Genomic DNA, 27968 nt, shown 5'->3' on the forward strand with positions numbered 1-27968 from the left:
CTCCATTAATGCATGTATATAGGTCCTGTTTGTGCATGTGTGTGTATTCGGGCCTGTGTGTACTATGTACTATGTAAAATATAACAGAGTGAAAAAATTAAATTTCCCCTCGGGGATTAATAAATTGCCTTCTTCTTCTTCCTCTAATTCCTTAAATCTATTTTTAATAACTAACAATATCATTAATATAGGATTAAATTAAAAATAAAAGTTGTTTACACATATAAAATACGAATAAAATCTCTATTTACAATGTTAAAAACAACATTGCAAGCATCTGTAATGATATTTTCTGTGTTTTTACAGTGTGTTTCCGTTGAACCAAAAATAGTAGCCAGCCTCATCTCGGCCTGCTGACTCCACCAGATGATATCAGTGATTTAGGCACCAGACAAAATGGTCCTCAGCCTCTATGACTGCATGCAGGGCCACTGATAAAGACGATATATGAGCAGGAAGGAGCTTCATGGCTTGATTCCTGCTTCAGAGCGCCTCAGCACATTAAAACCAATCCCAGGGCCTGAGAACATTGGCCCTTTGTCCTCCAGCAGACTCATCACTCACACAAGAGTCTCTTCACCACGCAGAGTCTGCTAGAAAGGCCCTCGGCTCTGCTGCTCCTGATAGAAACAGTCCTCGGCCACTTGATGGAAACTCTCCATCAGGAACTGTGGGAGAAACAATTTGTTTCAGCGTCGTCAGTGCTGCAGCAAAATATCCTCCAGGAGCCCGCTATCACAGAAGACCTTTCCTTTTACATCACTGAGATGAATTGAACAGAACACAAGTGGTGTCTTCTGTCCTCTCGTTTCACTTGAACTGAGCAATAACATCATCTTATAATGATTGTAAAAACACTAGAACTGGTCTTATCAGGCTATTATCCAGACCAACTGATCCTCACTATAACAATGAACTTTATTTATTTATTTATTTTATTTTATAACATCTTTTTATTGTTTTCAATGCATTTAAGTCACCAGTAGTGAACGTGGTTACATCAGTTTCAGTTGCAGGTATTTAGATATTTAAGCTGTGGAGTAAGCATCTTACAGCTACCTGAAAGAAATAAATAAATAAAGAGATAAATATTAGAAGGAAAAAGCAATAGGAAAAGATAATAATAATAATAATAATAATAATAATAATAATAATAATAATAAAAAATACATGCATACATACATTTAATTCAATTTAATTAAACAAAATAAAATAACATGAAATAAAATAAAGTCATCATAAATATATAAATACAGTAAAATAAATAAATAATGAACTTTATTCGTAACACTCTTATAATTGTGAGTTTACATATTGCTTCACTGAGAGTAATAAAAAAATTTAAAATTGAGACATAAAACGACAGAAAAATAAGAAATAAACAACAACTACAATAATAATAATAATAACAACAATAAAATAAATTAAATTAAATTAATAGAATTAGATTAAATTAAATTAAACAAAATAAATAAAAATAAAAATAAATAAATAATTAATTAATTAAATAAATACATAAATACATAAAAACATAAATAAATAAATAAATTTAACTTTATTTATAACACTCTTATCATTGTGCGTTTACAAATTGCAAAAAAACAACATAAAATCTTGGGTTATTTAAAGTTCAGAGACTTTAAAATTGCATAAAACAGCCTCTTTCTCTGTCATTATTCAGAGCTTTGCATCCCTGTGTGTCTCTGTTGTGAATACTAGAGGGCACCAGTGCTCTCGTTTTTAAGAAACAACAGAGACCACTGAGCCGGTTAAACTGTAATAACAGACAAAACAAAATGTTTCAAGCCGTGCAACCCCACCTCCGCTTCCCTCCTTGAACCGAATAATCACAGTAACAAGGGATATTAACAACCATAGTTCTCTTTTCACTTCACTTGTTCTTGCAGAGGTGCAACGTATTTAACACTAGTTAACTTTCCCACAGCTGCAGATTAATTTCCCCTTTGCACCGCTGTAACTTTGGGGGGGTATTTAATTGTGTTTACTTTTCTTTATTGGCCCTACTTACTGGAATGAAGAGTTGTGTTAGTGCTCTAAAGTGGATTGGAGGGAAAGTAAAGTCTGGTGAAGTAAAGCTTCTTGTATCAGGTTGCTAAGTCATCAGATTTAGGATAATTGTTGAACGCTTTCCTCGGGCTTGTTCATATCCAATGTAATATGTTTAATGGAAGTTGTAATTTAATAGAATTTCATTAGCCTAATCAATAGCAAAAATAGGCTTCGGTTAATAAATGGAAATAGATAATTAGATGCATTTAAATGGACTAGCTCCATATATATAATGTACAGTATCTATATAGCTGAGCTGAGGGTAATTGACTCTCTGGAGGTTTCTTGATCTGTAACAGAAAAATTCCCGCCCACACCAGAATAGATCATTTCCCCCTCATTTCCAATACACTTGGCCTACACAGTAAACAAAGTAGATGAGTTGAGGTCCCTCATCAACTGAAGTATTTCCACCGCCAGAGCCCTAATGCGACTGCGGTTGCACGCACATGTCATTAGAGCGAGGCAGAGGTGGGCCTTATTATTTTTAATAATCTCCTGTTTTTTGCTGCTTCTTAATCCTGGGAGATCTGCAGTCGGCACTTCCCCCTTTTGTGATCGTCAGTCCTGACTCCTTCCTCCTCCTCCTCCTCTGTGTCCAGGCCTAATGATGCTCTGTCATACAGGCTCGCCCTCACACTGCAGGATGCTTTGGCTGCTAACAGACCTTAAAGTTTAAATTCACACATTTAAAAAAAAGTCATTTGAGCCGTGTGAAATCTCTCATCTCTCTGCAAAGTAAATTTTACTGCAGGATTCATCCATGTGGGAGCTGTTCTATTGTGGCTCTAACAATGCACCGCTGCATTGTTAGGGAAATAATGGTTACTTGGAAACACCATTATGGCACTTACAATTCGATCATCGCTGACACTCATCACAGCCGCAACTGGACTGTTAAATTCTGTCTCTCTCTTTCAAATTGTGAGGAATTATTCCAGTTTCAATATTAAAGAGCTGATCACATGCTGGGTGTCTTTGCTGGGATCTTAAATATCACAATACATGACGTCTCATATCTCATCTTTGCTGAATTACCTGAGTTTAACTGGAATCCGACACAAGACAAAAGCAGGCATTGTGAGACGGGTGTAATACAGAGTGGATTACGTCTGATCTGTATTCACTGCTCAGTCTGACTAAACCTTAATCTTCTCTTTCACATAACGCTTTTATCAGTTTCAGTGCAGGCAGGCGATGGCAGCATTCCAGTAATTGAAAATGCAAACAGGTAGAGTCAAGCATGCACAGTAAAGAAAATGTGGACTTTCTGCTCATTAATGCATAAATCATAGCGGGAGAAAGTCGGTGAAAATGCTCATTTGGAAACCGAAGAGGGTGCACAACACACAAAATAATCAATAGATGAGTAATTGAGTGATGCATACTGAAATGTAGCGAATTTAATAAAATGCCACGGCGTCCTTTAGCCCGGCTGTGTGAAGGTTAAAGACACGGCGAGAACGTTTAGGCCCAAACAACCTCCCAGGGACCACCAGCAGCGCTGGATTACATTTCCCAGGGAGGCAAATGAAGTCGTCTCCCTCCAAACCTCACAAAGTTTATGAATTATATCTGAGGTGAATTCTAATGTCGAGCTGGAGGACAGATTAGACTGTTATCAGGCCATTAAATAGGCGTTATCAGTCGCTATAAGCACCATAGATGTGGGTCATTAGGGGCCTGCTACACCTACTACGTTGTAAAAGTGAAAGTGAAACTTAAATGCAACACGTTCTAACATGTAAAACTGAATGAAACATCACGTTTTGAGCACAAACATAAAGGCTTCTTTAGGTTTAGACCATAAAAAAACACTTTTATACCTTCATTCGGTGATCTACTATGTACATAGATGATAAAACCTTCTAATGGGTCTAGTAGGTCCCTTCTGATCCATATCTATGGGGCTAATAATGCATATTTAATGGCCTGACAACAGTCTAATCGGAAAATGCTACAACTTCTTCCTTTTGCTAAGTCAAATCATTTGTCTAGTTGTCTGTCGACACTGATGGAAATGTTGATTTTTGGTTTTATCATGAAGGAAAATGTGTTAATATTGCAATATTGCACTTAATCAACAGGGACGCCCCGTTCTTGGGACTATTTTGTAAACTTCAAAGCTCCTATAGTCCCCTATAATTTCCTTAGAATAAACTAATATGTAGGTTGGTTTCTTTAAAGGATCTAAATTGACACTAATGACTGTTTAGGGTAAATGGAGATGGAGTTAATTGGGATACTTCCAATTAATTATTTCCAATTATTTGCTATCATAACCTGGAGAGTCTTTTCAAGTCAGCAAAACATGATGCAAAAATTTGATATTATATAACAATAATCAGCTCTAAATTACATTATTCTTTCCTGGAACCACGTTAGACATTACCACTAAATTACAGTGAAACTGATGATGAATAGAGCTCGTCTACTGACTGAAAACACGCCATGTAGTCAGTTTTTCTGCAACATTTATTTACATCACACATCAGCAGAATACAGAGTTACTCTTCACAGAAGACCAGTCAGAAAACTGCCATGAACATTTATCGCATCTCTTATTTTTGTGTCCAGAACAGTTAAATAATGCTCTGAAATATAATATTTATTAATATACAACATTCTTGCTCTGCTTTTGCTCGGCTCTATATCATTAATACCGTCATTAAAATACAGATAGAGAATGCCTGCGTTGTTGTCTTCTACAGCACATTCACTACATATAAATATAATACTATACACATTGAACAAAACAATCAAATTAAACAGTCAAATAAAACTTTATGAGTCCATCTGGACATGAAAATAACATCATACAGTAAGCCAGATTTATTCTGGAAATACAGTATTTGGTCTACAGCTTTGGCTGCATGCAATATTAGCTATGATTTGGGCAAATGTTTAATTCTTTTAAAGGAATATTAACTTAAATATGTCTGAAATCACCCTGAAGCATCTCTCTAGTGAGAATGTATTTGTGCTTATAGCTTGTTCTTATATTGCACTATGTCTATGTCATATAAATCATTGTACCAGGTGGGATATTAATGTCTAATTAATACATTTAATCAGCTTCTTGTTCGACAGAATCGACTTTTAGAGCGAGGATTAATGAGCAATAACGCAAATAGTCTTTCCAAATCCATTTCAGCATCTTTCATATTCCAAGTAAATGTCAATCAATACTGTACGGCAGTGGGAAATATGCATATATATGATAATTATTAAGCTGCAAGAGACCTCAGAACGCTTCATCATGACGTACAGTATAAGTATATTTTGGGTTTGTAATGTCAGTTCTGTCAAAATCTGTGTTTTGTGAGCAACAACAGCATTAAAAGAAAACCAACAGCGCCGTTTCAAACCATAACTCAACAAAAGCCCACAAACTAAAAGCTTAGAGATATAATTTTCCACAATAACTTCTACCAGCACCTGTTACAGCATGTAATAACCAGAAAATAACCGCTTCCTCACAAAACGCTCCACTTCACAAACAAGTAAAGGACACTGAGAGATGCCTGAACTGCAGACTGGATGGTCCTTCATGGCAGAAAATGATTCAGAAAGCTTGATGTGCTTCCACTTCTCCAGTTTTCCAGTGTCACTCTCCGTGGTTATGGTGTTATATCGATCAGATTAACAGTTTATCTCCACGCTGAGTGGATATGAAGCCAGTGTGGTGTCCAAATCTGTTCATTTAGTGTATCACAGCTCCAAGGTGAATCTCTGACAATGAAAATGTACGTAAATTATCATTGTATGCTGTAGACATTTTGGGAAATACACTGCTTCTGCTCCCACATCTGTCCATTAAGTATAAGGCTATACAGCGAGCAGCCAGTTAGCTTAGCTTATTAGCACAAAGATGGAAACAGCCTGGTTGTGTCTGAGGATAACAACACGTTACATATCTCATTTGTTTAATCCATGCAAAAAGTGACATTTACAAATTATAATTCACTGATAATTCAACATTTATGGAGGTTATAAATATGATATTTTTTGGTCAGGACCAGTGTAGTCATCACTGGTTGCTAGGCAACTGCATCCAGCCAAGAAATAGCCCAGCACTCAACCGCCTGTAAAACGGCAAATTGATGTTTTTACAATTTTTGTATTATTACAATATAAAGTGTTAATTATAGGGGTGTCGTGATATAACGATATTAACGATAACCATGATGTTTAAAAATTAAATATTGATTTCATGTTAATAATACAGTTAGCTTTGCTTATTAGCACAAAGATGGAAACAGCTACCATGGTTACGTATGTCTGAGGATAACAAACTCCACCTCCCAGCTCTCTAAATAACATATTATATCTCATTTGTTTAATCCATGCAAAAACTGGAGTTTAAAAATATAATAATTTGCCATTTTATGGGGGTTAAAATATGATATTTTTTTGGCCAGGACCAGTAACTTCCTGAGTCTTCACTGGTTGCCAGGCAACTGACAGAGCCAGGCTAGCTGTTTCCCCCTGTTTTCAGTCATTGTGCTAAGCTACGCTAACAATAAAGCAAAGAATCTCCTCTGTCTTTCCGTGTGTCCTTTGCTTATCTCGAGAACCGCTCATTGGATGGACTTCACACTTGACGGATGTATTGCTGGCAACCCCATGGAGTGCTTTGAGAAATTTGATGCAATTTGGACACAGTTCAATATGAATAAACTTTGAATAAACAAGCGAACTATGCTCTGCAGCAGCAGGGGCGGGGCTTCAGGACTCTGCAGACTGTCCAGCATGTCGTCCGCAGCGGGCCTTTACAACGTTACAACTCTTCTTCACTTCCCTGAAGTCAACGAGCGATGAGCAGTTCTCATCAAACTCTCCACCAGAAAGTGATTAAGCATATTTCCCAGAATGTCAACCCTGTCCTTTAATGGAGGCCTGGCAAAGTTTATACGCAGCTATTTTTTCATGTAGCCAAAAGGTCACCATACAGTAGAAGGTTAATTACAGCAAAAAGTGAAAATAGGTTTATCCTGTTTAGCTGACGTTGCCAGGACAACCTGGTTTGATTTCCCTCTAAACTTTGCAATACGACATGCCAAGATTAAAAGCTCTAAATTTAGTTAGTGTGAAATTAAATGAACCCAAAACAAAAGCAACAAAGTGAGGTTTCTCTTCTTTTCTGTGGTTTTAGACTAAAGAAAACAAACTGTACATCGGAGACGTGATGACATCCTCAGTCTACGTCACAGGGAGGAGCGTCAGCAGCGGCAGGAAGAAGGTCAAGAAGAGGAGGAGCGGCCGGTTGGACGTTGCCGCCGAGTTGACGGGGCGCTTCCTCCTGGGCCCGTTGCAGAGCGGCGTGTTGCAGCAGGAGATGCAGACTGAGTTTACCCTGCCGGTGCAGAACTGCTGGTAGCCGGAGGAGGCGATGAGGCAAGCCCCGGAGGACGCGCAGGACTTACGATAATGTATTCCTGCAACAAACAGACATTTTAAGTGTCCAGACAGAGAAAGTACAGTTGATGTTGAAACTGAAAATGATTAATTTCCCCCCCTGCTGTAATTAGATTGTAACATATAAGAGCGGTGTGTTTTGCAATGCTGCAGCATTTTATTGCACTACAGGGCGATGGAGCTATTGACTTCCTGTCTGCTCTTATTAACTGATGTTTGTCAGCGTGGTATATGTTACAACAATCTGTATGCTTGTATGAAGAAGGAAAACTCATATTCTGTAACTTTTTATTGCACTCCAGAGCCGCCGACTCCCTTCTCAAGAGCTGTTTCTCCATCTGGTATATTGGCCTTATTTGTTATGTGTTTCTATGACATGTTACAGCAGCTATGGTGGTTTATCATTTCTTATTATGTTATTTATCTCTGCAAATTAAATTTCCCCGTACGGGACAAGATACATTTTGATTAAATCAAATTCAGATGCATTCAATCAGGCAGAATGTGGAGGAGATGGAGGAGGAGAAATTATAGAGCATTTTTCCTGTTTGTCATACACCACAGCTACTGCGTCTCACAAGGTAAAGCATACGATCAACATCTGTAGCGTTGCAGGTTCAATGCCTCACTCAAGGACATCACAGTAAGCTACTGTTGCAGCCATCGGACCTGCAAATTTCCAATTACGAGATAGTGAGTCTAACCGTGAACACCACCTGTCTGATATCCTTCACAACACACATGTAAAGTAGTTACCAAACAGGAAAGCCTACTTGACCTCCAGCTGCTTTCACTTTTAACTTTTAACTATGAGCAGAAGGCGATTTAAGAAGGGATGCCCATCTCCATCCTCTCGTAGCAGAGACGGTGTAGTGGCAGAATATGTTAGTCTAGTCTACCTGACTCATTGATCCTTTATCTGACTGAGGTTTGTGCAAGTTAGAATCTATGGCCTCGACAACGCTCTGAAATATCAGTAAGTTAAAATTAGGGCTGTCAATCGAATATAAATATTATAGAATATAAAATATTAAATATTTAATCGCGATTATAACAGATAAACAATAAAACATGACAAAAGTCTGCATGAAGTTTTGCAGAAATGCAACCAGACGTCACATTGCGCTGGCCAATCACTTAAACAGCGATCAAATGGGTCAATCAAATGAGCAAATGGGCCATTTAAGTGATACTACAAGCACCCAAGAAGAGCGCCGGTCGTTGATCCCAATTTTCGTAGTGGCCAAATGGCGGTACTGCAACGTCCGTGTCCATCACGTGATGCCATTGGGCCCAAAAATACTTTTTCCCATAGACTTACATTGGGAAAGAGACGTCTGTAACTCAGCGGATCATTCAATCATTAGGACCTAAAAGTTGTAAAATGCACTACTAGCTGAATCCAGAGTTATTTCCCTTCCTCCGTTCAGACCGAGGGCTGGAGTGAGGGCTGGGAGGCGGCGTTAGCAAGCTGTGACGACAGCGTGACGGCTGTGACCCCGTGACCGAGCGGACGCTACTGCGCCTGCTCCATCGACCCAATGGACGCGGAAGATCGCCGAAAGATCCAGGTTCTTTTCCAGACGGACTCATTTTGGCTTCATGCGCCAATGAGCAACTTTCATAGAAATGAACGGGGCCCCGCCTCCAACCCTGTATCCAGTTCTCTTAATACACCCATGTGACACCACCACACAACCCTGCACCTTTTGCCGCAACGCCTGATTTGGTGTGAACGCAGCCTGACTGTGCTGTGTATTAATAAACCCATGGCGCTGTCCGTGGTGCTGAAGTAGCAGATGGATTTGTAATTGATATCCAAACATGCAAATGATTGCATCTTAAACACAATGCAGTCAGAATACTTTTTCTCTCGTGTTTCTGGTTTTTGGAAAGACTAAAAAAGGACACCATCCTCCAAATTCCCCAAACAGTCGGCGGCCCACGGGCTGAACCATTTTATTTTCTATAACAGTGCAAAACTAATCTAATGCTGTGTCGGTGGCAGCTGAAGGAAGGTCTCTCCTCTTTGACGAATGAGCCGAATAAAGTGGTCCGGTGAGATAGCGTTTGCCGGGGGTTTTTAGAGCGACAGCAACAACACAGAGATGTCTCGGATAAAAAGTGAAAATAAAAACAATGGAGGGCCTTACATATCTGTGAGTAGGTGTATCATGCGTCATGGCGTAACTGATGTGTTACACTGTCTGCAACATTGTGCCTTCTATAACATCAATCAGTGCAACTCGCTCCATCTTTGAAGCTGAGCAAAGAAACAAAGCAACAGATAACAATATCTATTATGGTGAAAACCAGCGGAGATATGTTGTGACCTACTCAGACTCTTCTGATGTCAGAAACATGAGGATTTAAAGGGAGGAAAAAGGAATAGTTGGATCACTGGTGAGGAGTATTTCCTGTTAAAATGCCAACAAGTGCAGCTGCTGTTTATAGGCTCTGCTTGCATGGCTTAACGTAAATGTCACATTAAAGCAAAAAATCTCTTTATAATGATATTTTTTTGACCTGCTGGTTTCCAGACAACCTTGTTTACGTCTCAGTTTGAGACATCACAATTTATGTTTGCCTTCCCTGTTGCACATCAACAAAATTGCGAGCGCTTAGCGACTTAATAATGTTGCCTAGACTCTGAATGGCAAAGAAATAAAATGTAATCCTCAGAGGTCGCGTAGCTTCTGAGTGCTGCTTTCAGCTCCGTCTCCGCTTTCCAGACGGTCACCTTTCTTCTGCAGATGAATAGCAACTCTTCCTCTCAAATTTGGGTACTTTAGGCTGACCCAGCCTGCACATTCACACCCTCAACTATCAATCTGAGCCGACTCTGTCCTGGAAATACCCAAACCTCTATCAGCACCAAGCATACAGATTCAAACAGTCCCTTACCATCGGGTTTGACCAGCACCTCCTTCTGGCACATGTCCTGTACGTTGACGGTGCAGTTGACGATGTACTCCGGCGTGGAGCAGTCGTTTTGCTTCATCTCCTCACACTGGTAGCACTGGATCTGAAGGGCATCTCCTGCACCATGCAGCAGGAACAAGAGGGCAGAATACTCAAGCATTAGTGGCATCGCAGACATTATGGAGCCCGAAAGAATGTTTTTTCTTTGGATGAACACGTAGATAAATAATCCATCCCTCCTTCATGACATAATAATTTGGTTTAACCGACATCTTTGTCAAACGCAGAATACAATTTTGCTGAATTTTGGAAAGTTGCACAAATGTTTGTTTATGTGCAAAGCTTGTTTAAAGGAACAGTTTGTAGGATCTGGCGGTGAGGTTGCATATTACCAGTGCCAAGTGTGTTGGAGAGCTACGGTGGCCGACGCGAATGGCCCTCTCTCTAGAGCCAGTTGTTGCAACAGTAGAGCGCTAAGCTAAGTAAACCGGCTGCTGGTTTATGGCACACACAAGAGTAGGGTGACCAGATGAGAATGAGTGAAATTGGGGACAGTTGGGGGAAGGGCGTGGTCACGTGGTCACGGTGGGCGTGGCTTCCAGTACATTACATTCAGAGTCAACGAACAGTAGCCTAGTAATAGTAATAGACAGATAGCAGACTTTGCAAAACGTTTTGTTTGGCTCTCGTAAGGCAGCAATGATCCATGGGTATTTTCCCTCCCCACATCCCCATCCGCAAATGGTGAAATCTGATCTGAGATCTGAAAAAACTCTCGCGAGACTCGCTGCCCGACGACCTATCCTAACCTTAACCATTCAAGGTCAATGCCTCGCCCTAACAATCTTCTAGCCACTCCCCACTTCTCCCAGTATCTGCAGTAACGTTTTGGATTTTCGGCTGAATGGTCACCACGTCCTGCGACATCACTGCTATGCATCACTGCTATGCATCACTGCTATGCATCACTGCTATGCATCACTGCTATGCATCACTGCTATGCGTCACTGCTATTCGTAGCTGTTTATCACTTTGTGGCCTGACTCTACACGGCTAAACAAAAAAACTACAACAGCCATTATTCATGTATGTTACGGACAACATCATAATGTTTCACAGCGATCACTATTTAACGTTTGTATTTTAGGCTGTGCTGTAACTAATCAAAATAGGTTTAGTTTAATATTCGTGACAACAGAAAAGGCTTTGGGATTCGAGACAACTCCTCGTAATTCAGGACTGAGCTTCTCATCTCAGTTTGGCAAGAAAGTGAATAAAGTATTTCTCAACAATGTGGAACTATTCCTTTGAGATGAGGGTGAAGAATTATGTTCAAAGATATAATTCTATCTGTTGTGGAGAACTTGGGACTTGAACTGAATATATAGTCATCCATTACTTGTTTTCCTCTGCACTAGTTCAATGTCACCATTATATTTGAGTGCATTATTGACATCCATCCTCAATACGCTCTCATGCAGGCTATATTCCTTCTTCTTGATGTTTTCTTAGAGGCTTTTATAGATTTAGCTTTGATGGTGTTAAACCTCCAAACAAGACTAATGGCACTCCACTAGAGTGCAATGTCATCTTCTCTATCTTCAGCACAGCGTTGTGACAGTACGCCCACCAGCAGAAGGGCAACGCCAAGGTTTAGTGACTTTACAAAGCACACGAGCTAATCTACGGTGCTTTTATTGGCCGTCTCATGAGTGTCAACAGAGATTCACACGTTGAAGTGAGAAAAGGCTGTAAAGGAAGAACATCAGCAAAGCACAGAGTGGTTCTTTTAACTTCCCTTTTAACCCGGTGGGTTTTTATAGGTGATAAAGCTGCTTTTACAATACAAACCGGCAGTATGGAGAGGCTGATGCTGCCGGTGGAGAGATTGCCATCCCCTAAGGTGGTAAAAATGTGAGTGTGTGACTGCCGCCGCGCCGTCTCGTAAAGATAATATACAGTGTTTTCATCTGATGCTTTTAAAGCTGCCTGGAAACTCCTCATTAATCTGAGTTAATCCTGCAGAAACATTTGCAGAAATCAAGTCATATTATAGTCTTAGGATCATCTTTTTTGCAGATATGCAATATGCATGGCATTTTTCCCCATTGCATCATAGGTAATGATGATGTCTGTCCATTTTATTGAACCAAACTGGTAATGAAAAGTTCTTTATTGCAATTAATTGCATCAGTCAGTGTTAATTGGTGCTGGATTGTTGCCTGCCAAGTTCAATTAGTATTTCTAAAAGATATCAGCATCATGCGGAGGCATTCAATCAAAAAATCCAGCAAACACTCCTGCCCTTTCTCTCCTAAATATCCCACGCAGACTATCCGTCCCCACTGACATATATTAGTAGTGTAATTATTGAAATGGCACCAAACATTAATCTCAACTCCGACAGCGCCATCTGATAAAGGTCCACATATAACATCACAACGCCAGCCTAATTACTTTAAACCAAGCACACGCCTGAAAGCTCCATCCATCACCTGGGGGGAGATTGTGTGAAAACAAGGACTTATTTTTTGGGGATATGTGTCATATTGGAGGGCAGGATCCAGCAGCATGAGCACGGCTTATCAGCTTCATCACAAGATTGCTTTAAATCTGTTTTCTTTTTGTTACCACAACAGAAAACAAGAGGATGATCTAAAAGAAAGCATTCAGTATCTTCTCATCACAATCATATTAACTATAATCACTCAATGCACAACAAAATAACTGCAGCTTAATCCCTCAGGTCTCCTTTTTTATCTAAATGGGACTTCCTGGTAAAATAATGTAAAAGTAAAATCATAAATATGAGCTCCAGCTCCTACAAAAAGAGCAAAATGGCCCCAAAAGGCAGCATCCTCACATTCTTTGCCAGCAAAGCAAAGCTAGCAAATGCATCAACCAGGGAAATAGCAACAAACAGCTCAATAATCAGAAGTTTAAATGTGTTATTGGATTGAATCTGGGTTTCCATTCTGTGCCAAAACAACCCAGAGGAGTTGCAGCTCCAAGCTGCTCCCTCAACCAGCATCAAAAACACAACATGATTGTTAATTAATGCACATTATTTGTGTTCTTTAAGTTTCCACAGAAGTATTCACAGTCAGACAGTACATGTTTGCATTGTATGCAGATCTGGATGTCCGATTTTACGCACAGACTTTACAATTACGCAGAGGAAATGAGTTACCAAAAGGCAACAGTTCTGTTTTCTAAATGTAATGGCATCAAAATATAGGCATTTAGGAACAGTATAATGCAAAAAATAAATGGTTTTAAATATCATGCATGGATGCAATGCATGTAAATATTGGCGTTTACCTTCTGTTGTTGCACGAATTTAGATAGAAAATAAATATATATTTTGCACATATTGCAACATAAGGACTAAGTGATGTAATGGCATCAAAATATAGGCATTTAGGAACAGTATAATGCAAAAAATAAATGGTTTAAAATATAATGCATGGATGCAATGCATGTAAATATTGGCGTTTACCTTCTGTTGCGCACGAATTTAGATAGAAAATAAGTTTATCTTTTGCACATATTGCAACATAAGGACTTGTTTTTGCTGAACACATGTGCTCTAAATGTAATGGCATCAAAATATAGGCATTTAGGAACAGTATAATGCGAAAATAAATGGTTTCAAATATAATGCATGGATGCAATACGTGTAAATATTGACGTTTACCTTCTGTTGTTGCACGAATTTAGATAGAAAAGAAGTATATCTTTTGCACGTATTGCAATATAAGGACTTGTTTTTGCAGAACACATGTGCTCCAGACCGAAACGTGGCTGCAGACCTACCTGCGTCGAGAAGGACTCCACATAAAGTCGCAAAAACGAGAAGTAGCATTCTCTGCAAAAAGACGCTCGGAGGGGAAACATCAGACCAAATGAAGAGGAAGCCCAGACACAGATCCGCTCATCATCCTCTCCTCAGGCTGGCTGGCTGGCTGGATGAGGTGAGACTCTCAGCACAAAAAAAAAGAAGCTCCTGTAAAGTGTTGGAGAGTCTCCTCTACTCTCCACTCTGCAACTGGACTGGAGACAAACCCAGAGTGCAGAAATCATAAAGTGCACCACGTGATGGAGGCTCACAGTTGGTATTTTTTCATATCTCAGTCAGGTTTTATTCATGCACTGATGACAGAGAGATGGTGATGACACTGTAGGTTTTTGCGCATATTTGGATGCATTTTATAGTTTTAAAATATTTTCATTATTTTTATGTGATGGAAAAGTTCAGTCAATTCATATTAACATGAGACTATTTAAAATATCTTATTATATTAGATTTTTCTTATAAAATAATTTGGAGATATTTGGCATTTTTATAGTTTTATGATATTTTAATTATATTTATGTGATGGAAAAGTCCAGTCAATTCATATTAACATGAGACTATTTGAAATATCCTATTATATTATATTTTGCTTATATATTATATATATTATTATATATATTATTATACTTTATCAACAGTTTTTATGTATATTTAACAAGTATTTTGGAACTATTTATGTCACATTTTTGTTGCTCTGTTATGTATTTATTTGGATTTTCCTTTTCATGACTCCAAATATATTTATATAATGGTGCAATGCTGACTTTTGTGACCTTTTTATGACATTTTAATTATTTTTATGTGATGGAAAAGTTCATTCAATTCATATTAACATGAGATTATTTAAAATATCCTATTATATTAGATTTTTCTTATAAAATAATTTGGAGATATTTGGCATTTTTATAGTTTTATGATATTTTAATTATTTTTATGTGATGGAAAAGTTCAGTCAATTCATATTAACTATTTAAAATATGATTTTTCTTATAAAATGTACTGCAGGACTTCAGTGTGTCTGTGCGTAATAGTGACCTTTAAAATGACCCTAATTCTACAAAAACGTTTGGTTTTATGGTGATTTTTCACTTGCAAATGATTCATTATAATATCTTAAGTGACAATATAGCATTTTTGTTACCTTTTATTAACAGTTTTTATGTATAATAAGAATATTTCATAAGTATTTTGGGGACTTAGAGCCTATAATAACTTATTTCTAACTATTTATGTCACATTTTTGTTGCTCTGTTATGTATTTATTTGTATTTTCCTTTTCATGAGTCCAATAAATTCATATAATGGTGCAATTCTGACTTTAGTGACCTTTTTATGACATTTTATTTACTCTTCTGTAGCTGCTCCTTTTCCATAATAGATGAGCATCGTTATTGTTCTACACACTAATCTGATTCTACTGCTGTTGGCTTTGACTGCACTGTGTGATCAATACAACATATTAAGCCCATTACTGTATGGAGAGGCAGGCAGAAAGAGAAATCACCCGAGCGTGCGTAAACTAATAGTGTTTATTTATACGCACATAATGAGCCATCAGGGGACTAATGGTTATAAATCCTTTCGCAGTCTCGGAGCAGCGATTCCGGGTTTCCTCCAAACCTTTTTATTTCCGCGTTGAATGAATCACCTGGTGTGTATAAAAACTCACACACACACACACACACAGCGAGCAGCTCAAATAGGAAATCTCATATTTATTTAGGAAATAGTTACATAAAATATAGCATTAAAGTCTGGTGTAACAGACAAAAATTGCACACAATAATAACAATAACATTAATAATAATTACCAAAGTAACACTGCTGGTAACCATTTCTCTTTACAAAGGAACATTTAAGGAGAGAGGTGAAGCATGACAATCACACTACAGTCTGACAGTACAAAATGTGGGTATAAATACTGGACATCTAGAAAAATACACAAGTCCTCTTCAGACTCTCTTCATACAATATTATTATTAACAGTTTCATAGAAAACACAGTCGGCTCTGTTGATTAGCACCAGCTGGTCAAATTCCAGATAATAGAAATTTGGCATAACTTCACCTAAAAGTTCAAATATGTCTTTAAAATAAAGTGATAAAATAGTTTAGTATTAGCTCTTATTGATCAAAATAAAGATTTACCCCTAAAGATACAACTTAAAAACCTTGGTTGAATGATTGGCAAACAATTTACATCTTTTTTTTTTGTTCTTTTTTTTACCTCTTTGCATATATCAATCAGCAATGCCCATTCTGATATTAACTTATAGCATTTTCTTTATATATATTTACAACATAATATACAACTATGAAAGGAAAACTGAGGTTTGGAGAGTTCGGGTGCTATACGCTACATGTTTGGATTCTGAGGAACACAAAAGAAGCTGAGTGTTATTTGTTTTCCTGATGGCTGCAGTTTAATTCTTACAATCTACATTAGTCCAGTATGTTCCCTGAGCTACCAACAATGACACTGGGGTGCGTCAAGCCAAAAAAAAGTTGGTCGTTTGCTTTAGTATACCAGTCAGACACTGAGAAATCATCGTATTCTCATATGCTTTGATTCATGTTGACATCATTAGATAACCTGCTGCTAAAAGTATTAGCTAAATGAAGAACATTTTGCACAATTTTCTGTTTTGCATGCAGCTATAGCTGCTCAAAACAACACACAAGGACAAGTTGGCAACAGGATTTACCCATAGACGGTGTATAAAGACGGACGACGCGTCTCCACTGTACAGAAGTGAAGCCAAAATATCCCGGATACGGGAGCTGCCGTAATGTATAGCATCAAATAACTAATTACAACCCTTAAACACTTGAACAAACATCAGCGTGATAAGAACTACCTCATCTTTGGGGGCGGGACTTATGACTAATACCGCAGCCAGCCACCAGGGGGCGATCCAGATGTTTTGGCTTCACTTTTAGGGAGCTGTCACGTCGTCGATCTTTACATACAGTCTATGTTTTTACCTTTAAAATGATTTAACATGAACAGAAATGTTGTCATTTGTAAAATAAATATTGCTTAAAAAAGATGAGTAGACAAAGATGAACCAGTTGTGTTATTATCGGTTGTGATTGGGCAACTCCAACAGGCAACGTACTTAGCAGCAAAACATAAAATGACACCTTAGGTTTAAATCCTAGCAAACAGGAATGCAATCAAAACGCCACTGTTGCCTGTCAGCGTCGCCCCCAAGAAGACGCCTCGCTTATCGCTGCTCGAATAATCGTTCACTTTACACTCCTTACAAACTTTGTACAGTATTTCACCACAGTCGCACAGCAGTTTGTGAAATAGTCGCGAGATTTAATGTATTGATTCGTGCACATAGGCACAGATTTCCCTTTTTGTTCATGATGGTCAGCATGAAATCAATTTGTATGTAATCCACGCCGCGTGAAGAGAAGGTCAGGGTGGATGGGTGGGTCAATACACACCAGACTTTCGCCCAGGAGACCAGTGTTTGTGTCTCGTGTGAAACCAGAAGTCAACGTTGATTTATCAGCATGTAACTTCCGTACTACTTTCCGTAATACTAAAATACGTTGTTGAAAGTCGTGCTGAGCGTCACGAAAAAACAGGGGGAGTTTGTGTCTATGTAGATGAATCAAATGGATTCAATTGTATGACTATTTCATGAACTGTGAGAGACTGTGTTGAGTCTTTGTTACAGTGCAATGATAAGAAGTTCCCCAGCATGGGGAGAGAAAAAAATTGCAATGAGACAACGTCGTGTATTGCTGTCCAGTCCACCACACCCAGAGTCAAACTATTAAAAGTCCTGGTTTGGTGTTTTGGGTTGAGGTTTCGTCCTCGTGTCTCCGGCTCCGCTAAGTGCTTCGTGTTGTATGTGGAGAGGACAGGGCTGTAGTTAAGACCGCGTCACTCAGAGTCATTAGGTGAAGCTTCAAGACCAGATCTAAAGAGGGTCTAGACCAAAGCCAGAACTACGAATGCTTAGGTTTAACAGAGATGAATCCACTCAGAAGAAGAGATTTCAAAAAAGTTTCCTAGAACTTGACACGTCCAAGATGTCAACCAGACTCTAGCCTACAGCCCTGTCTTCTCCCTCGCCGCCCCTACACCTCATTGGAGCCCTGACTGGTGCAGGAGGAGAAGCTGTCGTACAGCGAGTCGCTGAGGGAGCCCACGGGATCTGCCCCGGGCTTGCTGGAGAAGCTGGAGGAGGAGGGCTCGTCCGCCTTGCAGCAGTCCTCCCCGCCGCTCTTCCCCGCGTCGGCGTTGCGGCTGCCTAAGCTTGTGTCCGGATACAGGCTGCCGCTGCTGGAGCTGCTGTGATTCAGCTTGTTCAGGGACTCGAAGGAGCAGTCGAGAGAGCCCGGCTGGGCATTTACGGGCGTCTTCTCCAGGGGAATCTCCTTCTGCAGAGAGAATACAGAGCACAGAACATGTTCAAATGAATGTATGCACAGTAAATAGTTCCCAGTCTAATTCATGCATGTGTAACTCCAGTCTGACATGTAACTCATCTCGACTGCAGCGTTGCAGACTAGATCTGCAGCATATTGAGATTCTTATCACGCTCCAGGACCATGTATGTCTCGGGTGTTGGCGGACATGCATGTGTGTGCATCTGGGCTCACCCACCACTCTCTCCGTTATATTAACTACATTATATGATGTATTATTTCTTGTACAGCTGCTGTGTAGATTAGCTTGGAATATGTTACTCAGGGGAAATGCTGCTATCTTTCAACTTCTGCTTCAATTAGCAGGAGCAGTTTCATCCTGAATGTGCTCATGATTAGGTATTAGAGTTGAAGAATGTTATTATTGCCGGTCTTATCACCAGACCGGATCGTTTTCTCGTCGGCCTTTCAAGGGCACACGCCTTTAGGCAACTCAGCAGCGATTAGACTCAACAAAAGTGCAACCATCTGCTTCTTTGGTACTTAGATTATTTGTCACATGACTCTCTGATCACTGAGTCTTCAGATGAAAACAAAAACTCATAAAGCTAAAAATAGTCCGTTCTTGTTTATGATGTGCCAACTATTTGAGTCTTCTACTGTATGTCTCGAAAGGCTATTTAGGGAGCGAGTTACTGCAGCAATCAGCATCAACATCCCTCCTCAGAGGCTGTAAACACATTCCTCTGGGTGGCTGCATTTTGCTTTTTGCAGCCTGGGAGAGCAGTTATCTACATAGGTATTTTTGAGGAATAGCTGGAGGGTCCAGGAAACCTTTGGGGACGCTCCGAACCTGGACCGTTTAGAATTCAGCTGCGAGGTGTTTACATCCCATTAGACCTAAACCCAGAAGTACTGCACACATAAACACACGGCTGCATCAGTAATATACAGTCTAGTCTGGCTTGGTTTATTCCAGAAATGTGCTGTAATCTACTGTTCCCTAATCTGCTACCTTCCTGTATTTTCCATAATGTTTTCTGACACTAGTTTTTGCATTTGGCTGTATATGTTAGGCAGCATGTGTAGGAGGAGAGAGCACAAACAACTCTCATTGTTGTTCTCAGTGCTGCTCCTCAAGGGCCTGAAGCCTTGTTGGTTTCCTCTCCTACCAGCTAGTTAATTGCATTCACCTGCCAGCCCAGGTGTAAACTATTCTGTGATTGGGAGGCTGGAATGAAACCAGCAGGACTCGGAGCCCAGAGGGCCGAGTAGGAGAACTATTGGTACGGCACAATAAGAGCAAGAGGGAGGAAATTGTGTCTCAAAATGTCCAATAAGTGCACAGGATTCTGGTTTATTGAGGCTTCTGTCAGAGGAAATCTTTGTTTGAAGTCGAGCAAAGTAGAAAATGAGGAGAGATTTATGTAAATTTGTATAAATGGCTAAAAGAAAAATGCTAGTTTTGCATTATTCACGTTCTCCTCAGGTTGAACTCAAAAGCAAACCCGTAAAAAAAACACACCTAATCACCTCAGACTGTGAGGGTGTATTTTGATGCAGAATCAACCTTCAGAAAATCCCACCAAGTCCCACTAATGTGCTCTAAATGTGACCTTCCTCAGCAGGCGCGATCACAATAAATTTGTAAAGATGGAATCAAAAGAAAAAGTTAAAGGAAAAAGTGCCCAAAGGTGACGGGATATAAAATGTTGAGTAGGTTTTTGCAGGTGCGGAGGTTGAGTCCAAATTAAGCGTTGAATGCAGATTTTGCTGCTGTTCATAATAACACTATTTTTACGTTTTCTATCCTCGGGTAGTGAAACAGAGTGTGATGTGATGAGGATCAGTGATTAGCAGAGCGGTGTGACAGTGAAGAACAGTCTTCAGGTCCCGACTCTCCCCCCCTTTTATCTCGTTTTGGTAGGAAGCAAGAACAAAGAAAAGGAGCGGCTGTCTTATCGCTGATTGGATTGGATTTTGGAGGAACACAATTACCAGCGGATCGAACCTTGCCGGTGCAGGTCTCTGTACCACCTGCGGGTTCAGCCAAAATGATGGCTGCACACATAACCAAGGCTAAAGGCAGACGTCTCAGCAAGAGAGCTTCCCACTTGAAAACACGAAGGGCCAAATCAGCAATTGGTTCTGCATCGCATGTCAGTAATGGGATGTCTAAACTGGGATTCAGCAGACCTGCTCGCTACAAAAGCTCACTGTCTTTTATTGTGACTTGAGCGAGACACATCTTCTCATTTTCTCTGCCATTCATTATATTTACATTCAGTGATTACTTCTCTATATTTAGTGGTTTTTATTGGTAGTGGTGGAGTGCAGGGGACTCACAGGAAATGATGCATGCATCTAATCTACCACCAAGTTTATCTAATGGACATCAGCCTCACAGATTAATGTCCTGCTTCACATTGAAAACTTCCAACACCGGGTGGCTTTTATTGAGAAGCAGCACCAGGAAACACAATGCATTAGTCAACATATTCTCATGCAATGGTTCGTATGACATCTTATGAAAAGTTATTTCTAATTTGTTGTGCTTTTTCCTACGACTGTCCAGCAACAAGTGTCAATTTCTGCTCGTTAAATGCATACAGTCTTTTCAAAATAAACTTCCATCTTCATAGGAAACAACTTGGTTACAAAATGACTTATTTAGGTTTAGAAAAATGATCGTGATTTAGGTTAAAATAACTTTGAAAGTGGCTGAACTTAAGTACGGAAGTAACATGACGAATGAGTCAACGTCTTGGTTAAAATAACTCTGAAATCTGAGAAGTGAAGCCAATGCTGAAGTGCCTTAAACTTGCATTCTTTCTAACAGCCAGCAGGGGGCGACTCCTCTGGTTGCAACAAGAAGTCTATGAGAAAATGAGTCTACTTCTCACTTGATTTATTACCTTAGTAAACATTGTAAACATGAGTTTATGGTCTCAATCGCTAGTTTCAAGTCTTCTTCAATACAGCATGATGTTCATTTAGTAAATTATGGTCCCATTTAGAGTCAGATAGACCATAAAGCAGGGGATGCTTTAGGGCGGGGCTACCTTGTGATTGACAGGTCGCTTGGTTGTACTTAATTCCACCCTCTCCTCTAGTCTCGTCTCGTCATCTTAGTGCTGACGGTGATTGTCCATCAAAAATATGTCTACTAAACAAAGTCATGATCAATTTTGGCATGCTTTTTTAAGATAGTAATGGAACACACCCCATTGCAATGTCAACAAGATATGAGGAAGGAGGAAGGAAAACTCATTGCTGCTAGTGATTGTTGTTGCTCGATCAGATCTGAATCTGCACATCGTGTCCATGATATCGTGTAGACTAAGTCAGATTCTGAATTTACTAATAAATATGTTGTTTTTCTTAGAATATGTGTCGTCTTTCCCGCCATCATTGTGCGAATAATTTGATCGCAAGCGTTGTATATGGGTCTATACGCCGTCTCACTCCTGTACCGGGCCGGCTGCTGTTTTATATTTATTTGTACACTGATATAGTTTTGGTTATCCAGTTCAAATTACATGTCAGCTGAAATGTTCCCGTCTCCTCGCCATGTAATCATTGCTCGAGGTAACAAGCTGTTCCGCACTCGAGGAGATGCTGTGCATGCTGATTTGTTGTACAGTGGTTTTTGGAGCCGGGTCACATAAACCCCAGGACTCTCCCTAACTTCAAGTTCTGATGTTACTTTCCTGCAGCAGTTTCTTTCTCCTTCATGCAGACAAAGGATGGAAACAGGGAAAAAAGAAAAGAGCGAGTAAGCAGGAAAGGAAAGAGAAAGGTTAGTTCAAGAAGGGAATTCAAGGAAAATGTTTAGAACAAAAGCGAGAGGTCAACGGAGAAGAAGAGAGTTGTATGGGAGAGACAGAAATAGAGAGAGGCAAAAGTGAAAGGGAGACGAGGAGAGAGGCGTGGGAGAAAGAGAGACTCGGAGGAAGGAGAGGATACGAGGAGAAGGGGGCGGGGGCCGCCGTTAGCAGGGCTGTCAGGTGCTGTCAGGATGATGAATGGGAGGCCAGCGCGGGCTGTGAGGGCTCTGATGGGAGCCGCTGAGCTTTACATCACTCTCCTGAGTGTTTGTGAAAGGTTATTAAAGGCGCTTAAATCACCGGGCTCTGACACGGGCCCGCTACCAGCCACCAAACTTCCCCAAACTGACGCCAATGACAACGTCTCCCAAGTCTGCCGAAGCCACGACAAAAGGAGAGTGGGCGAGCAGGTAGGGACGTGCAGCGAAGGAGGGGTGAGGAGGTGATGGCACGCGGACGGATTGTCTTTTTCAAAAGAATAATGTAGGGTAAACGGATTCAACAGCAGTCATCCATCATTACGGCTGCTCCACAGCACAGGAGGAAGGTTACTGTCAAAATGAATGTCAACTTATTGAGTCCTCAAAGTCTGGTTTTCTTACGAATGGTGACAAAGGGAAGTTTTCCTAAAGTCAAGTTCATTTTGTCTTGGTTCTACGGCGGTCACCTCCCATATTCTTTCTGCTTTTTGTATCTCATTCTTAAAGTAAGCTAGTTTCCTTTGGAGATTGTTTGAAATAATCTCCTTTTTAAGAAGAGGAGGACTCAATTTTTTATGCAAAAAAAGCTACAGCAAGTGTCCAGTTTAGGGGTTCATCATTATTGTGGAAGAGACGTTTAGTTACGTGGGTTAAAGGGCTGTCCACATACTTTTGGTCATATATTATATATGCATAAATAACTAGAATTACCTCCTCATGGTTGTATGCCTCCACCAACCAGTCAAGTTGTTATCACCTCATCATTTTATCCTGAAATTTTCATAATTAACATATGAATTCTTGAGTTATGGCCATAGATTGTATATAAGAAGTGAACGTAGTCACCGTGACGTCACCCATTGGTTTGTGGACTGCCGTTTTGAAGCCTCGAGTTCGGCATTTTGGCCGTCTTCATCTTGTTTTAAGTACAACCGAACGCTGAATAAGACATTTTTAGGCGACCAAAAATCGTATAATTAACTTAACTCCCAGACCGGACAACGCCGTTGTAGCGACCTCTCAATCACAAGGTAGCCCCGCCCTAAAGCATCCCCTGCTTTATGGTCTATTTGACTCTAAATGGGACCATAATTTACTAAATGAACATCATGCTGTATTGAAGAAGACTTGAAACTAGCGATTGAGACCATAAACTCATGTTTACAATGTTTACTGAGGTAATAAATCAAGAGAGAAGTAGACTCATTTTCTCATAGACTTCTATACAATCAGACTTCTTTTTGCAACCAGAGGAGTCGCCCCCTGCTGGCTGTTAGAGAGAATGCACGTTTAAGGCACTTCAGCATTGGCTTCACTTTTCAGACCCGGAGTTTGCCGCCTGGTTATGGCCAAAAAAGGTGTTTTGTTAAGTCACACTGACCTTTGACCAAAATCTAATCAGTTCATCCTTGAGTCCAGGTGGACGTTTGTGGATGCATCACCATATAAGCAACACTTTAGTCACTCTAGTCAAGTTGGAGCTACTTTCAACCAGCAGAGTGTTCTTAAGTACAGTCAGTGCTTTACTTTCCACCACTGCTTGTTGTTTTGACAGGACATGATGCCAGGTTGTTTTGGGAGTTGAACTCTTGACCTTTCAGCTATGATACACTCCCTGTGAGCACTACTGACTACCCTACTACCCTCAGATATGTAGCCTAGTGCGTCCAATTAAATGAGACACAGGTTTGAGTTGGTTGTGTGTTGTCTCTTGCACGTCAGCTTGCAGCCCGGTCGCACAAAACCCGCATTGAACGTCCTGTTCGATCGGCTGCCTCTCCGCTGGGACTCGGATCAGAATCAAATATCTCTCTTCCAGGTCAAGTGCGAGCGCTCATCTTTGCTTTGTTAAAGTGAGACTCTGCCTCATACAAAAGTAAAATACTTGATTCAAATTCTCTTTTTATTTAGGGGGAGGTCAGACGGTAGAGTCAAGGACACTTTGGCGGTGTTGTTTACCGCTCGCTGCACCACCCTGCTGCCAAACCTCAAGACAAATTTGTCATTTCCTTGCAGATAATGAAAAGTAATGGTGAAACCTGCACATTGAGTTTGGCCTCAGAAGGACAGCGCCCTTGCTACAGACCTATAAAACAATATTTGAATATATAATGGTGCTAATGAAAGCTGAAGCATATTCCACCTCTATATAATTATTCTAATTTATGGGTGTAAATGTTTTACAGCCATATATCTGAACCCGATGTTGCGCTCCAGAAGGTGAAGAATAAAAAGCACACGGAATAATTTGATTTCTCCCCTCTCATACACGATTGTTTTTGAACTTGTATTAAGTCAAATCCTTTTTTCAGAGTATGGATTTTTGTGTCAGAGTGGGTGTTGGAGGTGTAAGAAAAGGAGAGTTTAGCCGTCCCATAGAGGCGGGCCACGCAGGCTGGAGGCCATTTCACGGTCTCTGATCCTCATTTGTCATTCAGCGGCGTTAAATACTAATAGGCAAATACCCGCTGACACGAGAGGGCGAGGCGATCGAAAGCAATTAGGGCGGCTTTTTCTATGAAAATCTGCAAACAACTCCAACGGTTACAGCGAAGAAAAACCGAAACGCGTTCATGCCTCGGGAAGTATTTCAAAGGTAAAGTTGACATTGCAGCTCGACGAGACTCGCTCTGACCATCTGAAAACTCCTCCCGCCGAAGACTGTGACATACAGGAATGGTGAAAATTCAATTTTATTCATCTTCATGCCTCCGCCGCGGGGGAAAAGAAGAATTATGCAAACCCTCTGTGACAGCGAGTGTCCCTGCATCCTGGGAAGACTTTCATTGAGGGCAGCTGCTACTTTTTCTGACTCTCTCAGCGCCCCACACATGCTCTTCATACTGTATAAAGTTGCATACATCTCCACCTGGGAGCTGTCTGGCTTTTTAGCACTTTAAACTGCCTCCAGTGGGCTCCGTGAAATGAGGACATTTTATTCTAGAACAACAGCGCATTATCTTGAATATATTACATAAAAATGTCCCCCTTGCTTAGAGTAAACAAGAACTTGAGCAGCACTTTAAATATCTGACTAAGTGTCGTCAAATATCACAGCCTGCGCAGCTTCCTGGATATCACAAGAGGCTATAATGACCGATAAAACGCTTGATAGGAATCAGCAGCATGCCTGTAAAGCATCTTTTATGAGTAAAAACCAATTAGCCGTGAACAATGAGTTGTTTTTTAATACTCACGCTGAGTCTGTCTCCTGCTTTTCCATCCAGGGACGACTCCTTGTGCAACAAGTTGTACTGGGAAATCCTCCGGCTGTCCTTCTCCAGATGTGAGTACATGTCGTGTTGGTAGAAGTCCATGATTGACAGGGATTTCTCCACGCTGCTTCTCTTCAGGGTCTCCTCGTTCTGGTCCACTGTGGACGGAGGGATTCGTTATAAAAGAAAATAAGGGGAAAGACTCTCAATAATCTTTATAGACTGAAACTTTCAACCAGACCTGAGTCACTCTTCTTGGATCTGTTGATCAGGGTCCTTTGTGGCGAGCTTCCGGTTCCCTCGGGTTCGGTCTCGGTGTCGCTGCTGCTCCCCGAGTACGTGCACACTTGCAGAGCTCTTTCCTGTTTAAACAAAAAAGCACTTCAAAATACAGAGCAGCGCTGTTATGTTGTCAGTGTTGTGGAGAATAAAGAAGGAAAACAAACAAATCGAACAACATAAATCTATAAAAACAGCTTTGTGCAATCTTTTTTCCAGCCAATTGTTGGAAAATAACAATGTTTTTTGAACGTTTTATGAACATAACTCTATAAGAAGTGGACGTAGTCACTGTGACGTCACCCATTGGTTTGTGGACTACGGTTTTGAAGCATTAAGTCGGGCATTTTGGCCGTTGCAATCTTGGTTTTTGGCCGTCATCATCTTGTTTTTTTGCAAGCCAGATGAGATACAAGCATGGATCTATGTTAAGTTGACCACCATGTAAAAGAGACATCTGGAGACACCTTGAACTGCAAACAAAGTCCATTATGACTCTTTCTATTCTGAAATTTTGATCTATGGAGGTTTTATATTTGTGAAACTTTCCTAGAGACAAGAAAAGCCATTTTCAAATCTGTAACGTCATCACAGTGTAAAGTCTAAGGGCCGAGCATGAACTTGTAGGCGGGGGCCAACGGGAGAAACACTACGGCGTATATTCAGTGACCCAAACCCCGGAAGTAAACCTGGAGGCTAGAAAACTTTGTGCATATTATAATGTAACTGACGTACACCGGGCATGTCGTGATCCTGGTCCTTCTTCTTCCTCTCTGCTTCCTTCTCTTTGTCCTCTGTGGAGACGTTGCTGCGTGGAGCACAAAGACTCAACCTCTTTGTCCTGATTGCATCTATAAGTCAAAAGAGACAAAAGAGAAATGAGTCACGGGGCGTACAAATAAATAACAGAACTGTAATGCATACAGACGTAGTGGGAGAGAAAAACATCATTTGAATTCTTCCAAAGTGACAATCTTTCCTTTCAGCAGCCCCGGCTGATGAAGCAAACTGCCTCCACATCCATTTTTCTGCACATATGGAGCCGCACAACATCCAAGCCATCAAACATTAATGGTGTCCACCCCGCGATTGTTCCCCGCCATGACTCCTGGCAGCCCAGATATAACAGCTTTCAGCTGTTGGCCCCTGAAACGACGAAGCGCTGCCTTATTATCACTCTGCCTACTGCTGTCTCGGACAGACGCCAATTTAATTGTCTCTTTTAACATTCAGAAGCGTTACAATAACAAACCGATGCTTCGTCTCCATCTGAAAATTCGGCATCGGGATCATAAAAGTCCTTTCACCTTCTTCCCCTCGCTTATTAAGAAGCACTGACTGACGCCGCTGCTTCTTTGTGATTCTAATGAAAGGATAGAGGTTCTAAAACATATGATGGAGATGCACAGAAAACGTTTAGGCTCCTTTAATCAACTTGTACCAAGACTCAACAGGAGCCGCTCTCCGTTTGACTCAAACTGCCACCGCAGCACTGAGGTGAAATAGATGCAGGGTAATGTCCTGTAAGCATAAAACCCCGGGCGTGATCGCTCACCCCTGTGTGTTATTGTAGCTTTAATCATCCATCTGATTGCATCCTAGCCACCACCTTTCTGCTGTGCATCACGCCGAAACAGAAGCAGACGGCGCTTTATGATCTATGGCTGTGTTGACATGCTTATCCGATCGCATCTGCCACTTTTCCTCCGGTTAAAGGGAGTGCTCGGGTTCCTATAAGGACACAAAGTCATCTAAGCTGAGCATCAAGACGTCAGCGTTGATGCATTAGCTTC

General features: G+C 40.5%; 2 protein-coding genes across 7 annotated transcripts in view; both read right to left on the bottom strand.

The window, feature by feature from the left end:
- Positions 1 to 4539: 4539 nt before the first annotated feature.
- Positions 4540 to 14459, bottom strand: LOC141763013 (ly6/PLAUR domain-containing protein 1-like). The gene is made up of 3 exons (XM_074627248.1): positions 14227 to 14459; positions 10393 to 10527; positions 4540 to 7508 (listed from the first exon to the last, which is right to left on the bottom strand). Exons 1-3 carry the CDS (start codon positions 14273 to 14275, stop codon positions 7273 to 7275), a joined length of 420 nt encoding a protein of 139 aa, XP_074483349.1. The 5' UTR covers positions 14276 to 14459; the 3' UTR covers positions 4540 to 7272.
- A 1502-nt stretch (positions 14460 to 15961) lies between these two features.
- Positions 15962 to 27968, bottom strand: part of LOC141763142 (nck-associated protein 5-like) — a 134341-nt gene continuing 122334 nt past the window's right edge. For all 6 annotated transcript variants that reach the window (XM_074627513.1, XM_074627508.1, XM_074627509.1 and 3 more), the window contains 4 exons: positions 26911 to 27026; positions 26138 to 26258; positions 25879 to 26054; positions 15962 to 18666 (listed from right to left, as the gene is read on the bottom strand). In XM_074627513.1, coding sequence (XP_074483614.1) covers positions 18364 to 18666; positions 25879 to 26054; positions 26138 to 26258; positions 26911 to 27026 — 716 coding nt within the window. In that variant the 3' untranslated portion in view covers positions 15962 to 18363. The remainder of the gene's footprint in view (positions 18667 to 25878; positions 26055 to 26137; positions 26259 to 26910; positions 27027 to 27968) is intronic.

The sequence above is a fragment of the Sebastes fasciatus genome, chromosome 24 (genome assembly GCF_043250625.1).
Source record: "Sebastes fasciatus isolate fSebFas1 chromosome 24, fSebFas1.pri, whole genome shotgun sequence".
Classification (NCBI taxonomy): domain Eukaryota; kingdom Metazoa; phylum Chordata; class Actinopteri; order Perciformes; family Sebastidae; genus Sebastes; species Sebastes fasciatus.